Here is a 16087-nt window from a genome sequence, read left to right on the forward strand (position 1 = left end):
AGTGAGAGGTTTGGGGAAGCGAAGGGATAAGGTTTCAGAACAAGAGAATTGGCTGTTCTCTGGGAAGCAGAAACCCTCCTTCCCCACGTGGGTTGTGCTTTTTGCACACAGAAAACCTTTGCTCACACGGTGGGTTGGTTTTACTACAGCCAGTTGTGTTTGTTCAGACACTCCCAAAACAGGCCCTGAAATCTTCCATTTCCATCTGAAGCCAGTGGAGGCTGAGGTAATGCTGATCCCTCAGTAAAACAAGAGTTAACCATCTTGTGTGAAGATGCACAGACACTTGCTCTCCTCACAAAGGTTTTATGACAATGGCTGTTTCTGGTTGCTTTCCTCAATATCCTAATACTGTCTAAACTTCCTTTCCTGAATACTGAAAGCACTGGGACATGCAAACTTGTGCAGTAATGGCTCCCTTACACACACAAATAACCTACAGCAAGAGGACTGCAGGGTCAGGAGAGCAGTTGGATGTTTCTTTCTGCAAACCTCTAAATCATAAGGTCTGGGCAAATCCAGGCAAACCCATGATAGTCCTGTAAATTTGAATCCTGGGGCTCTGAGCTTTTATTTCACATCTGGTTGCTGCAGCAAGAATGGGAGCATCTCCAAGCAGGACCCCAACTCATACACCTGGGCTGTCTTAGAGGATTTCCTGCAGGCAGGTGGGATTAAGGAGGTTACTCCTTGCCTCAGACAAACACCTAAACAAATCTGGGGCCAGCCTCAGCTACTGGAGGCTGCTCAAAGATAGGGGTGCTCAGAGGCTGTGCTGCAGCCTGGAGAATGACTGTGGCCTTGATATGGTGACCCCATGGCCCAATTGCTGGTGTCCACCTATGTCTAGGCACTAAGCTGGCCAAGTCCATGGGGCACCTGGGTGCTGTGCCCAGCCTGCAGCAGCCTGCTTTCCATTTTCTGTCCTCCTGGGTCAAAAAGTGCTGGGGGCACCAGGCAGGACTGTGCAGGGGTGGTAAGGTGTGTATTGAGCCTACCTTTCTCTTTCTTGGGAGCCATGTCCTTGCCAAGCAGAGGCATCTGTGGGACCTCCTTCATGTACTGAGGCAGATGGGGGTACTCTTTCCCGTACTGCATATGGGGCACCTCCTTGCCCATGTGCTGCATTGGAATGCCTTCTTTGCCCAGTGGCATGTGAGGTACTTGTTGTCCAAGAGGTTGGTACTGGGGCACCTGGGGTGGCAGCTGCTTGATCCCATAGTAGGCACCACCTTGAGCAGACCTCACCAGCTCTAGGTAAATGGTGACAGCCACTGCCAGCAGCTGCACAGGGTAGAGCAGCACAGCCATCACCTGCAAAAAACACACCAAAAGCCACAGTTGGCAGAAAATGTTTGCTTTGTGTTGTGCATCTCCTGGTAGGGCCAACTTGCTCTTGTTTTCTGCAGCAAACTGGACCTAAACCTCTGCAAGCTGGCTCTGGTTTGTGTAATGCCCTCAAGGATATCCTGCAGCAGGTCTGCATCTGGTTTGTTGGAGGTTTTTACTCAAATAATACTATTACAGCTAATGTCCTTATGTGCATTTAGTTTTATACTCCCCTGCACACCCTGAGTGGTGCCCTCTACAGTTTGTCCATATGGGGACCTGCTCCCTCCCATCCCCAAGCTTCAATTTGCTGCTGTCTTGCTTGTGACATGGGGTTTGGTGAGCAAAGCTGCAAGCTCCAGCACAGGGAAAGGGTAAGCAGGGTCATGTGGGAGTTTCTTCAAAGCGTTCTGCTCACGGAAGCTGAATTATCAATGCTTATTCTGCTATGGTTTCCATAGTTCAGTTTCTGTAGCTAAGATCTGTGTCTAGGATTGTGCCCCGTGGCTGCAGATTCCAGGGGCTCTGCATTTCTATCTCAGCTCCTTGCCGGCTCTCCTTGGAAACTGGGCCCTAATTCCTCTCAGCGTTCACCCAGATGAACTGAGCCACCTAGGGGCCGTCTGGGCCATCACTGCCTTCAGGCCTTTCTCCGAGGCTGGGCAGCTACTTTCTAAAGGTCTCCCCTGCTGCAGACTTTTCCCTCCCCGGGCAGCCCAACCCAGCACCTCGTGATCCCTGCTAACACAGCAGGACAGCCTTGGTTTTTCTTTCTTTTCCTTCCATCCCATCTGCTGTTGGCTTTCCTGTCTGCAGTAAGTGCATTACGAGCAGGTAAGCAGCAAGTCAGGGACTGGAAAAAACCCAGATTAATGCAAGTTTGGGGGCAGCCTGAGGTAACAAGGAGACTCCATGTGTTTGAGTAATGTGCAGTTTGTCCCACAACCAAACCCACCAGGCAAGTCCTGCTCTTTTCACATGCATATGGCAATTACCAGGCCCATGGCTGTCCCTCTGTCCCTGCACTTCCGCCGAGTAGAGACACAGTGCACCCAACCCAGGCCCTTGGAAGAGCCCTCACCATGCAGGCACACCAGCAGAGCTTTGCCAGCCTGCTCACTGGGACTCACTCCCAGCAGCTGCTGGGCCCTGCTGAGCCCAGGTGTGACTGGGGTGGTTTGAGGAATCAGTGAGTGCTTTGTACCACCTGCTTGCTTTCTTGTCCTTCCCTGGCAGCCTGGGTTAGGACAAAAGAAGCCCTTCAGTCTGTTGCAAAGGAGCTCAGCACCATGCTCCCAGTGCTCTGGAAGGTATCTTTTGTGAGGAGAAGCTTTTCTGGCTGTGACTGTTTTCTACCTGAGCCCAGCTGCTCACAGGGCTTCCCTGCACTGACTGATTCTGCAGCATGCAGGAGACTCCTCCTCACTTGGAGCACAGCTGACCCGATGTGAGCTAGGATGTGTCCATGCAGGGACCCTACAGAGACCTGCCTCTGGACAGCTGAGGCCACCGCTGAGAGCTCGGGGAAAATATAAGAGGTAGGTGAGGATGGAGGCAGGAAATATATTTATGGTGGAAGGGATAGTAAGTGGCTGTGCTCACCTCCTGTAACACTCTGTAGTCTGCAGCAGGCCTCCAAAAAGGGCCTCCGAATAAGCTGGGAGGGGAGGCTGCAACACAAGAGACTCATGCCCAGTGGGCAAAGGGTGAGGGCAGGCTGCAGGGTCACTGTGCAACTTGCTGAACTCCCTGGCTGTTCAGTGGCACCAGAGGAGTCCAGCCCCAGAGTTTCCCCACTCAGCAGGTGGGTTGGCATAGACCATCCCAAAGATACTGCTTCTCTTATTGACTGTGTGGTAACATTGGGTGTCATTTAGTTCGTATGTTTTTACTCCTGCTCCAAGTTCTCCATTCACTTTGCATTAGTAAAGTACCTGGAGAAATGCTGGCTAGGTCTTTTAAACTAACATTTCTCCTTCTTTTTGTTCTAAGAGATCTAATCTCTCAGTGGAAATCAGTCTATCACCCTCCCTGAAGGTGTAAGTGGAGGCTAAATCAGTGCAGTTAATGTGTAGTTAGAAAGACCAGTTAATATTTTCTCTAGTGATCCTAATTAGACAAATGAACTAGAGAAGAGGTGGAACTATGTGTTAACAGCACAGGAAACTACTCCAGAAAATGAAATATTAGTGAATAAACACTAGATGGAGCATCTGTTGCACAGCTGAGTCTCTAGTCACTTCCTCTGCCAGGAATTTAAGATCTTGGATGGAACCAGCTGCCATGTGGCAAAGAAAACCAGAGCCAAGATGTACAGGAGTTTGTAAGTGTAGCTAAATCCCAAGCACAGTTGCTCATCTTTGTTCAGCAAAGGCTTCATCTCCAGTGAGCTGGATGTGGCTTTTAGCCCACGGCTGGCTGCTTTGCACTAAGCTGAAGGATTAGGGCCTTAGGACGTGGTATTTCTGCTTAGAGCTCAGTGGCAGTGGGCTGGAGGACAGCCTGTGTGTGATCAGTGACTGTGTCTCAGCTGGGATGTGGTAACATTAACTTGCTGCAGCTTCACCTGGGCACACAGACCCCAAGCAAGCCTTTTGTGGGCGTGGAGCCGGTAGCCGCCCTCCTGTCTGTTGGCCTTTCTGTGTCATAACGAGTAACTGCCTGCAGCTTTGACTCTGCAGAGTAACAAACCCCTGCAGCAGCCTGCAGAGAAAGTCCCAGCTACTGCAAAGTGTGCAGCCTTCTGTGCATCTCTCCCAAGAGGAAAGCATTGCCTGTGTGAAGAGAGAAATGCAGCAAAACCTTCTGGCAAAAAAAAAATAAATAATAAAAAATTAGAAGGTATTGGATGATTTAAAATAGTTGTTGAAGCCTACAGGTATGAAGAGTGAGGTTATTAAATTAGTTTCCTGGCTACTTTGTTGTGCTGGTGACCAGTGTGAGGGTGTGTTGGTTTGGTTTGTTTTTTACAAGATAACCCCAGTGGAATAAGTGAAGAAGGAAATAGGTAAAATTCCTTTGGATGTGATTTTCCTCCTTGTTTTTATTACAAGGCAAGGGCTTTGTGTGCGAGGGGGAGTTATTTGATAGAGCTGGGGAAAAAATGTCCTCTGGGGAGAGAGCAGGCTGCCTGCAGCGCGGGACACGCTCGGCCGCCCGCGCCAAGCTGCCCCGGCCGTGCCCAGCGTCACACCGTGCACCTGCGGGATCACAGGCGTGGCCCTGCGGCACACGGGATGGAAACTTTGAGGGAACACTCCTACAGATAGGAAGGCTCCAGAAAATGAGGTGATCTCACTACATCTGTGTTTCCTTCAGTGCTTTCTAACTCAACCAAAACACTGTGGCTTGGAAATGACAAATTGCTTCTCATCTATTGATTTTGGCTGGGGCCGGTGCCTGTGAGTAGCTGAGGTGGAAGGTGGGGGCTTATTTACTGAACAACCTCGGGATGGATGGGACTTGGCCGACATCTTTGTGGGAGGAAGTCAGAGCTTCCCCAGAGGCCTCATGTGAACTGTCTGGGTCTTAGGCTGCTTCCCAGGTGCTTCCAGCAGACCCCGTGTTCGGCGCCGGCCATCCAGTTTGTCTCTCCCCCTGCTCCCAAAGGAAGGAGGGATCAGACAAAAATTAGTCTTGATGAGAAATGTAGTAGAGTCATGTGTGTGACTGCTACTGCTCACTGCTTCCTGGCACTGAGTCCAGCTGGATCATCACTGTCAGATACTGTCACCATAAGGCAAGCCTGCCCTGAAGCATGAAGGATGCCTGGGATGGTCCTTCAGTGTTCCAGTTCTTTGCCTGTCTCATGCTGCTCAGCTACTCTAAAGAGTTTTTTATGTACTGAGAGAGAGAGAGGTCAAAGATCTTGTTTTCTGCTATGCAATTTGTTTCAGAATGCCTGGGTGCACAACTGTCATTGTTTAAAGACCTCATTAGGAAACTACCAGCATCTTTGAACACCTAAAATCTACTGAAAATCTTGCTCTTGGTTTTTAGAAGTGTATAGGTCCTAAATGTTGGCTAGGTTCTCTAGAGCTTATGAAGAGCAAAAGGAGATTTTCCTAGCAGTATTAAGGAAAATACTAGAGTGAGGAGGAAAATATCCCATGCTGAAGATGCAGCCAAAGTGGAAGACATCCCACACCCTTCACCCAAATCCAAGCAATTTAGAGATCATCTCCAAACATGTTCATGTAATGTGATCTGATGAGTTTTCAAAGGTGTCCATCAGCGAGCAATCAGCTGGCTTTGGAATGGGATTCTCCTAGGTTCCTGTCAGAAAGCAGTGGGAATGTGTCTACATATTTATGGTAAATAAATCTGAGTGTGCATCTTTAGAGAGGCCAAAGGCTTGGAGAGAGCAAAGTTTTACCTTAGCTGTTTGAATGGCTGCAGGAAGATGGAGGAGCAGCAACTGTCTCTTCACAGTATGTGACATGTCATCTTGCACCAGTCATTCAGATTAAGACACAATGAAAGTTTTGCTTTACCTAGGGTGGGGCAAGCCTCTGAAGGATGAAGGAGCATTACCCTAAACCACAGTGCTCAGCTGTCTGAGGGTGAACTTGTGTGGCTGGCTCTGTGGGTGAGAGAGTCTCTGTAAAAACACATTTTTACAGGCAAAGCTCAAGTGAGAACATTTCTCAATAATCTCTTCAGTAGAACTGTTCTCCAGAGAAAACTAGCAAGGCCCTTCCTCTGGCTATTTGCATTTGTCACTAGAAACTGAAGACAAAACAGAATGTACCAGCAGTTGTAATTCTTAAATTGGTGTGAAGAAATAATGGCTGGGTTCGCCTAATTGTGTAAAGAATGTATGGAAAGAGTGATGCCTGTCCACATGGGGCTTGGAACCATAGGTGGTCTTGCAAAGAGGGGAAGCCAGACCTTGATTTATCGATGCTTACAGGCTAGTGATTACTCTGGGTAGTGATTACTTTGGGGTTAACTGAAATTTGCCTGTGTCTCAAAACTTCTGCAATGCTTGCTGAGAGATTAGCTCTATGGGCTTCATTTACCACATGTTGCTTTTGAGCTGCTGTATTTACCAAAGAGGCATGAGGCATGAGTAGATCTTGGTGACTCTTCTGCTGAAGGGACCCTTTCACAGGCGCTGCCTAAAGCTGCAGGGACCCACTCCCAACTGCACTGAGGGGACAGATTTGCTAGTGTTCAAGTTTCCACATGGAAAATGACTGCTGCAAAGCAAAAATCCTAGTGACTCTGCAGAATTTGTGCCCAGGAGAGGGCTACTAAACCAGACTTGATGCTAAAAGGCTAAATTCTTCAGGTTGTATTTGACTGTAGATCAAAAGTGGTTAGGAACACAGCTACTTTTGAAGTCACCTGATTGTATTACCAAGTGTCAGAGAATCACAGAATTGTTTTGGTTGGAAAAGTCTGAAACTTCTTTTTGAAGTCTAAAATCATCGAGTCCAACCATCAACCTAGCACCACCATGGCCATTAAACCACGTCCCAAAGTGCCATGTCCACACATTTCTCGAACATCTTCACAGATGGTGACTCTACCACTTCCCTGCACAGCCTGTTCCAATGCCTGACCACTCTTTCAGTATCCAACCGAAACCTCCCTTGGCACAATTTCAGGTCATTCCTCTCATTCTATCACCTGATACTTGGGAAAAGAGACTAACACCCACCTCTTTCCAACTGTCTTTCAGGGAACTGTAGAGAGTGATGAGGTCTCTCCCCTCAGCCTTCTCTTCTCTAGACTAAACAATCCCAGTTCCCTCAGCTGCTTCACATGAGAGTTGTTCTCTAGATCCTTCACCATCTTTGTTGCCCTTCTCTGGACACATCTACAATGGTGCAGCCAGGGATGGCTCTGCTATTGGGGGTAGTGGGAGGCCCAATTGCCAAGGAACATCATGAACCTCTCTAAAGTCTCTCTTTGTCATACAGAGACAGGAAAGGACAGCATAATGCAATGGAGATGACAAATCATGTGGGGAATTCCATGTAACACAACTTAGAGGCAATTCATGGGGAGTCAGAGAAAGGTTTGTAAGAAAGAGCTACAAAATTTCCACAAACACTATTTTTGTGTCTGTTTTTAGGGTTGCTTCAATAACAAATAAGCTACCCTGCTACCCTGTTTTCTAAGACATGCTTCCTTTAAACTGCTGGGTTCTATGGTAATATGTCTACAGCTTCACTGAAGGTGCTACCTGTTTCTTGAGTAGGCAAAGAGTTCACTTTGCTAAAGGGTTTCTGAGGGCCTGCACATTCAGAAGGCAGGGAAGTAGGATTTATGGTAGATGTAATCCTGCCTTCTTGCCTCTTAGGAAACTCTTCCACAGAGATCAGGTTTATTATTCCCCCCCCCCCCCCCCAATGCCTCTTTTCTTTTCACTGTCCCCTCCAAGGAGACAAAGTAGTGTTGAGTAGTCTGTGTTGAGTTTAGATTACCAAGAAACAGCTATTGTTCAGTATGTGAAAAATAAATTCAATCATATTTTGCTCAAGGTCTAACAACTGTGTCTGATTATCATGTGGTATTTATTAAGTCTAAGACAGTCATAACAAGGATTGTCATAATAAACATTTTAAAATGCACACATGCATAAACCTGCTGCTAATGGGAAATATTCAACATGTGGCAGAGGCTTTTTTTTTCTCATTCAAAATGGTGCCTGCAGTTGCTCTGTGAGAGAAGTGTGAAACCATCTGAAAAAAGGGCTTAACCTTAAAACCTGATGGTTGTCTATAAGGTATTTTTCACTTCAGTGGTAATTATATGATCTTTTCTTTCAATGAGTGAAGAGATCTCTCACGTTATTCATTTGTAAATCCATGGCTGGGCTCAGAAGAGGGCCACAGAGATGATCAGATGGCTGGAGCACCACTCCTGTGGAGACAGGCTGAGAGAGTTGTGGTTGTTACACCTTATAACAGCACTGCAATATCTGAAGGGGACCTACAAGAAGGCTGGGGAAGGACTGTTTCCAAGGGCATGTGGTGACAGGACAAGGGGCAATGGTTTTAAACTAGAGCAGCGTGCATTTAGGTTGGTCATTAGGAAGAAGGAAGTTGTTTACAATGAGGGTACTGAAGTGCTGAAACAGGTTGCCCAAAGAGGTGGTGGAGGCCCCATTCATGTACACATTGAAGATCAGACTTAATAGGGCCCTGGGCAGCACAATCTAGTTGGAGATGTCCCTGCTCACTGTAGGGGGGTTGGACAAGATGACCTTTGAGGGTCCCTCCCAACCCAATGCATTCTATGATCCTATGGTGAGAAGGAAAAATCAGGCAATGCAGATGATAATGTTGCCTTTAGTCTGTTCCCCATGCCCAATCTGCTGGGAGCCCACCTACATGGGTCTGGGTAGGCATCTCCATCTCTCTCTGCAAATCTGGGTATGCTTACATTGGCATCTCCATAACCTCTAACTCCCAGGCACAGGGCTCTGCCGACTCAAGGCAGACGTGAAGCTTGTGATTTACGGCGGTTTTCAGATGCCTGGCGCTAGTAAGTGATTTCCAGGGGAGTGAGTCTCTTGTATGTCTTTGAGGATCTGGCCCAGAAGCTGTTTGTTGGAAAATGCCTGACAGCTACTTGCAGTCAGATGGCAGGGAGCCGTGACAAGCATCAGCAAGCTGGGCATCACTGGCCGGGTGACCACAGCCCCCGGGGACGCAGCTCTCTTGCGTGGTGGCATGTAGTTGTTTGCACGGCTCGGTGCCTGACCTGGGGGTGGGGAGGAAGGCCCAACACGGGGGAATGTTTGCTGAGAAGCATGCAACTTTAATGACGGGATTAGAATCAATTATAGGTAGGATTTAGCAAATACCTGCCCTTGAATGCATTTTCCTGTTCTCTGCCATGCGGCATGCGCTCGAATCCTCTGCCTAATGCTCTCTTCTGGGCAGCTTGCCTACAGTCTTGGTGGCGGGCAGCTTTGATGGAGATACTTAAGCAACTGCCACTAGCTCCCCATTCAGTGACCAGCTGTGTGAGGCACATAAACTCATGCCTGATAATGTGGAACACACAAAGTGATCAAAGCACAGAGTTTCCTCCCCGCTTATCGGTGCATAATCGGCCTCCTGGTGCTGAGCCTGGGACTGGCAGCTGATGCGTCCGAGCACAAACTGTTTGTTCAATGTGGGAACCGAACTGAGGGCTCCTCTGAAGTGGTCCTGCTACCAGGTGCTGCAGAAGAGGCTCCCTACAGGGCACAGGCTTTGACATCGTCCAAGGAATTTGATGTATCAGATGTAATAGTTTTGCTGTGTGTGGCTCACTGGCGACGTGGCTGCTTTTCATGGAAGTGCTTTTAGAATCATCCAGACATCTCCTGGGGGCATTGTTAGTTTGGGGATTGTTTTGATGAAAACACTTCACATCTATTGCCAGTCTTCTACCCCAAAATAAATACAAACTGAAGATGTGCTTCAGACTGAAGTGTTTCATCCAGTAGGCTGAACCTCAAGGTGCTTGGTGATTACTGGTTGTGAAACAGTGTAGACAGGGATCTATAAGCTTTCTTTGGAAGCCTCCCTTTCTCAGCTGTTGCTCCTCACCCTTGGCCTTAACCTGCCCTGGGACAGAATCATAGAATGGCTTGAGTTGGAAGGGACTCTAAAGATCATCTAGTTCCAACCCTCCTGCCATGGGCAGGGACACCTCCCACTAGACCGCATTGCTCAAAGCTTTATCTAGCCTGGTCTTCAATACTTCCAGGAACGAGGTCTCCACAACACCTCTGGGCAACCCATTCCAGTATCTCATCACCCTCACAGTAAAGAATTTCTTCCTAATGTCCAATATAAATCTACTCTGCTTTAGTTTAAAACTGACAGGTTGTGCTGGCTGCGTGCAGCTGAAGCCTCCCAAATTTTCATGGTACAGTTGTTATTATGGTACAGTGGTCTGCAAGTGCATCCCAGCATTTTACTGGCTTAATTTAAAGCAGTGCCTCCAGCAGCGCTGCTGTGAATTAAACTCACTGCTAGAAGTGTAAAAAGTTTCCATTTCACTACCTCTTGGTTCAGCCAGCTACAGCTTTGTGAACAAGCCACACGCCAGCAATTGGCTCTAGATGACAAGTGAAGGATCTGCAGAGTTCAGTGGTAAGCTTGTCAGTGCTCTGTCTCATTAGATGTAGTGAGTAGACAAAAGTGAGAGTAGAAGACTGTCTCTTTATGTGGCAACTAATAAATATATCCTCAGTCTTCATCCAAATAGTTAAAAATGGCAGAGTCTTATTGTGAAGGGTATCGACCAGTTTTACTGCTCAGAGAACTTTTAGTTGCTCATTTGATGAATCAAAAGTGATGTACTCAAAGTAGAAAAAAATAACATGCATAGGTACTAGGCTACCTATTTTTCTGGACCACTTCCCCAGAAGAGGCAACAGAAATGAAAGTCCTGGTTACAGATGTGCTATTGGTAATGACAATGATTGTTATAGGTGTTGGAGTTAAAATAAGCTGTCTTTTGATTAGACTGAACCTCATGTAAAGCAGTGTGGATGTCTGCAGGTGCAGTATTCATGTAGGCTTGATCTTTCAGACCAGCTAAGCTATGCTTGGTGACAAACTTGAGGAGACAAGTTAAAACTGGCTAGAAACTGCTAGTGTGCTTCTCTTGATCCTGAGGTGTGGCAGGGGCTGCTTCAGTTGCTGGTGCCACTTGAGGTCTGACTTGCCTTTCACCCCCACAGGCAGCTGCCATGCCACAGCCGCTGTCACTGTGTCTTCATTTGGAGGTAGGAAGGCTGCACTGTGTGGATAGAGCCTCTCCTGGGTGGATGGAGCCCAGCTGCAGCTTTGAGGGAGGCAGGTGTCTGGCTCTATTACTACTGAGGTCCAGCCCATGCTCTGCAGTGGGGCATTTTAGGGGGTTAGGGCTCCTGGCACCTCTAGGGTGCCTGGGGCAGGCAGGAAGATTGGCTCTGTGGAAAGGGGTGAATTTTAGTTCCATTATTATCAGTGATGGAACAGGAACTTCTCTGAAGTTTAGCACTTTATTTCTCCTCCTCTTCCCTCCTCTTTTTAGCATTGCACACATACTGACTAAATTGAAGAGCTTCACAGTGATCTAGACAGGAGAAATTAATTTCTAACAAGGCATCAAGGTCATGAAGTCTGATCAAGAGTCTTTCCCGTGTGCACTGGTTCTTTGGTTGAAGTCTTTTGGTTACAGAGAATCTTTGTTTCGTGTGCCCCTTCCTAGGGCCTTTGCAACCTGGACAGTGTTTACTTTAACAATCCTGGGAGTTCTTAAATAATAAAGCAAGAAATCTGTGTGGGACTCTGCAGTACGTGGCCTGATCTTAATTTGAAACAAATCCTTTTTCCCTGTGACTCCTGTTGCAATCCTGTGGCCTTACATGTTGCCTTCTTGCCATAAAATGTCCTTGATTGCCTCTTTCTGAAACTGGCACGGCGTAGCATTTCTGTTCTTTTTCTTGCTTTGATGGGGGACAAAATGTGTTTTCTTGGCTCTCACCCTCATGTAGCTTCATGACTTTTTCTTTCTTTCTTTTTTTTAGAGTAGGCTCTATTTCAGAGATGAGTTTTTACCACTGTTCACTGTGCTCAATGAGCTTGTCAAGAGAAAGAGCAGCCTGTCTCTCCCTTGCTTTTATTTGCCGTGTCCTAACTTTGCAGCTCCTTGCAACCCCAAAGTCCCAGTCCAAGGGAGATAGGCAAACAATCACAAATGTCTGTAAAATATTTTTCTTGAAAAAAAAACCCTCCTGTCTGCCAGACAATTTTTATTGGAAGGTTATTTGCCATTAAGAAGGTTCCTGCCCTTCATGTACTTTTCCTGCCTTTGCTCAAACAGTGGAAGGAATGATCTTGCCTTAGAAGGGTAAACATACTAAACTACTCCACCCAGATAGAAATCAGAAGGATGCTTTAGAATAATTTAGCAACAGTTATTTTTTGCTGTTATTATAAAGTGTTACAGATATCATCATATTTAAAGGGATGTGCTGGCCTTAGTCATGACCTGTGACTGCTCTGTTCAGAGCAATCTAGCAGATGGGATCCCATGATCGTATTTCCCAAGTGAGTAACTTATATTTTTTCAACACTACTTTTCTCGGTGCCTAATAAGAGGACAGTAGCCACAATTAAGCACTCATTTGGTTCAGATGGTTTGAAAACTGGGCTTTTAATTTTTATAAAAGACCCTTTGTCCTCTGGGTCATAGCTGTTGGAAACTTGAAGTTGAAAGTGCTAGATGATTGACAGTGGACCTACCAATGCACATCTCTTCGTAAGCTGGCAGCTTGGGTGCCATCACCAGCACAAACTCTACAGTACCCCTCTGCTCTGCCACAATGGCTGAACTACACACATATATCCCTGTGCTATGCCAGACAGACCTTCTGTCTTCTCTTGTGCAGCAGCTAAGAAATAGAATAGAATAATAAATACTAAACTTTGATGCTAACCTGTGACAGAACAAGAGGACACAGTCTCAAGCTGTGCCAAGGGGTGGTTTGGGCTGGAGGTTGGGAAGAAATTCTTCCCAGAAAGAGAGATTGGCCATTGGGATGTGCTGCCCAGGGAGGTGGTGGAGTCACCATCACTGGAAGTGTATAAAAAGAGCCTGGATGAGGCACTTGGTGCCATGGTTTAGTTGATAGGATGGTGTTTGGTGATAGGTTGGACTTGATGATCTTGCAGGTCTTTTCCAGCCTGGTTAATTCTGTAAATGCTTCTTAGTCAAGTCTGCTTCAACATTTGACTAGTCATTGGGCAGAGATGCAGATTGTAGTAGCTGTTAACAAGTGTTAGCAGGTACAGGCCTGCAGAGATGCCACTCTTCCCACTCCACAAGCGCAGAGATAAGCACGACCACAAAAAACCCCTTCATCCTGAGTTGTGAAACAACTTGTAACTTTGGTTCAGTGAATGCTTACAGGAAATGTTTCTGTTCTGTTTCTGCTTCTTAAAAGCACAGTAAAGAAAAAATACTTTTGAAACACACACACAAGGTCCCTAGAGGTTTTGAGAAATTTGCAGATATGGCACTTCAGGACCCCGTTTGATGGCCATGGTGGTGTTAGGTTGATGGCTGGACCTCAGACCTAGAGGTCTTTTCCAACCAAAATGATTCTATGACTCTATAAAAGACTCTCCCACCCCACTCACACACTCCAATCCATGATAATATATGGTCATGAGGCAGAATTAATTTCCCATATGCAATCTAATGTGCTATCGTTTACAGGACTTGCAATTACCTTTATCTGTCAACTTGGAATGACCCAAACAAAGCAAAACACTGAAGAGCAAATACTATTGCTCACTCATTTAAGTCTCTCAACTCTACTCCAAGAGAAACAATGTTCAGTGCAGCCATTTGGCCCCACAATCACTGGTAACTGTGAGACTAGCAGACAGACAGGCTATAAAGCTGGTCAGCGCTCAGCTCTCCTAACTGTCATAAAATCTCTGCAGCAGGACCTGGCGCTTGCATTTCATCAGTGCTGCAGCCAGGACGAAGGACTGTGCCAGCAGAGATAACCTGACAAAGCTGTTGCTACCCAGCTGCTAAATTGGATCAAGGCCAGACACCAGCCTCCCTTCAGCTGCCTGCAGCACTGCAGGGCAGAGGTGGGGGCTGGAAGCACAAAAGGAAATAGGATTGCAGGGGGAGTTTAAAGTCCATAATCGAAATCCAAGTCCCTGATCAGGGACTGATTAGCTACTGCCTGACCAAGCAAGTCCCTAGAATCCTTCTCAAGGGCTGCTTAGTCCCAGTGCATAAACCTTGCTTAGTTCAGGGTATGGACCTGAGGCTCCCTTTGCCTGCTGACACCCCCCAAGCATTCAGACAGAATCTCTCATGACTCCTCTCCAGGCTTCCTTGTGTCTGCCGTGACCTGTGTCAGCTCCTACCCACCTCCTGGGAGCTTATGCCTATAGCCTGCTTACTTGGATGTGCCTAGGAGTTAGGAAATGCACACTTCAACACCCTTTGCTCAAGGAAGAAATTAGATCCCTTTTCCATAGCCTAAAGACTGTGCTTGAGCTTCAGAAGAGGTTTGTGGTCTATAGGCTTAGACGCAGGACCTATAGGCGCAGGACCTGCGCCTGTTTACTTCATTCACCAGAAGGTACTTAAACCCAGAAGAGTTTAGAAGGGTTTAGGATGAACTGCAATCTTCAGCTTTTCCTATTTGGCTGGCTTAGGCAGCTCCCCAAACAGTGGCTTTTGTGAATCCCCCTCTGAGGCACTTAACTCCCTTTACATACATGCGTGGAGCCCTGGCATCTAATTCAGGCATGTGGACTCCATTATGGGGCCAGATGCAAACATCCTCTCATGGATTAGGAACTGAAGGGTTCTATATCCTGGATTGTCAATCAGCTAAGGCCTCTGTTTTCCCTGCCCAGTCCTCCTTTCTTGTTTCAAAATCTGGCTTTTTGTTTTTATTTTTTGAATCAGATATGTATTTTTAAAGATTCTCCTTGCCCCAAGGCAGAGGAGTAGTTAAGGCACCTGCCAGCTGCTCTCAGGGTGATGCAGCTAGGACAACAATGACTGACTTCACAAGATCTGCTATTGGAAAAACCAGTGCACGTAAATGAAGTCATGGTTTAGTCATGAGGTCTGTGGTGACAGGTTGATCATCTTTGAGGTCTCTTCCAACCTTGGTGATTCTGTGAAGTCATCTTCTTCCCCACAAAATTTGTCCACCAAATTCTGAACCGTTGGTTCATGGCCACCTACAGGCCGTGGCTTGGCCAAATGAAGAATAAATTCTTTGGGCAGGTATCTCAATAGCAAGGAAAAAGGAGTCTTGTTTCTCCAAAGAGAAGGGCTATCAGCAATGTTTACAACAATGCTCTCTTGTGTGGTTGATTTGACTGTGAGATGGGGCACCTACACTAATTTTAAGTTAATTTTGTGTTAGGTCAAGAACCCTGCTCAGGTTTTCCTTCCAGTACCTGAAGGGGGGCTACAAGAAAGCTGCGGAGGGACTTTCTACAAGAGCTTGTAGTCATGGGATGAGGGGGAATGAATTTAAGCTGGAAGAGGGTAGATTTAGACTGGATATTAGGAAGAAATTCTTTACAGTGAGGGTCATGAGACTCTGGAACAGGTTACCCAGGGAGGTTGTGGATGCCCCTCCCTGGAAATGTTCAAGGCCAGGCTGGACAGGGCCCTGAGCAACCTGATCTAGTGGTTGCTGCCCATGGCAGGGGGTTGGAACTAGATGATCTTTAAGATCTCTTCCAACCCAAACCATTCTATGATTCTGTGTCAGTGGAAATAATGTATTCTTAATAGGAATACTTCTAATATGCTTTGTGCAAGGCTTGTTTAACTGTGCTAAGGGAAGGGAGAACATAATTATAGCCCAAAGGCTCAGCATTTGAGAAAGAGTTTTTTTTTCAGGTCTGAGCTGTATTCCCAGAAAACTGTTGCAAAATTCTCAATAAATTAAATAACAAGCTGATTAGGTCCTGCAGTAATGAGCTCCCCAAAGGACCATACTCACTAGGTGTGCTAGTAAAACCATGCAAGGGCTGATGTTTCCATAAGATTCATCTTTGTGAGCTCCAAACCTCCCTGAGGGATACTTTGGCAAGTGTCAGTACTGGACACTGGGTGCAATTTAGGCTATATTTAGAGTAGGAGCACTTTACTGCTAAAGGAATACTAAATCATAGAATCATAGAATTGTTCTAGTTGCAAAAGACCTCCAAGATCATCTAGGCCAACTGTCAACATAGCACCAGCATGGCTATTAAACCATGTC

The 16087-nt window shown here is 46.6% G+C and overlaps 1 protein-coding gene across 1 annotated transcript in view; it reads right to left on the reverse strand.

Moving 5' to 3' along the window:
- The window catches only part of COL8A1 (collagen type VIII alpha 1 chain), a 99384-nt gene that overhangs the window by 4788 nt on the left and 78509 nt on the right, over nt 1-16087 (reverse strand). Inside the window, exon 4 of the mRNA XM_068160664.1 lies at nt 999-1314. Within this exon, the coding sequence (XP_068016765.1) occupies nt 999-1311 (313 nt within the window). The 5' untranslated portion in view covers nt 1312-1314. The remainder of the gene's footprint in view (nt 1-998; nt 1315-16087) is intronic.

The sequence above is a fragment of the Melanerpes formicivorus genome, unplaced genomic scaffold, assembly GCF_026170545.1.
Source record: "Melanerpes formicivorus ecotype bairdi unplaced genomic scaffold, bMelFor1.0.p_v2 SCAF_51, whole genome shotgun sequence".
NCBI lineage: Eukaryota > Metazoa > Chordata > Aves > Piciformes > Picidae > Melanerpes > Melanerpes formicivorus.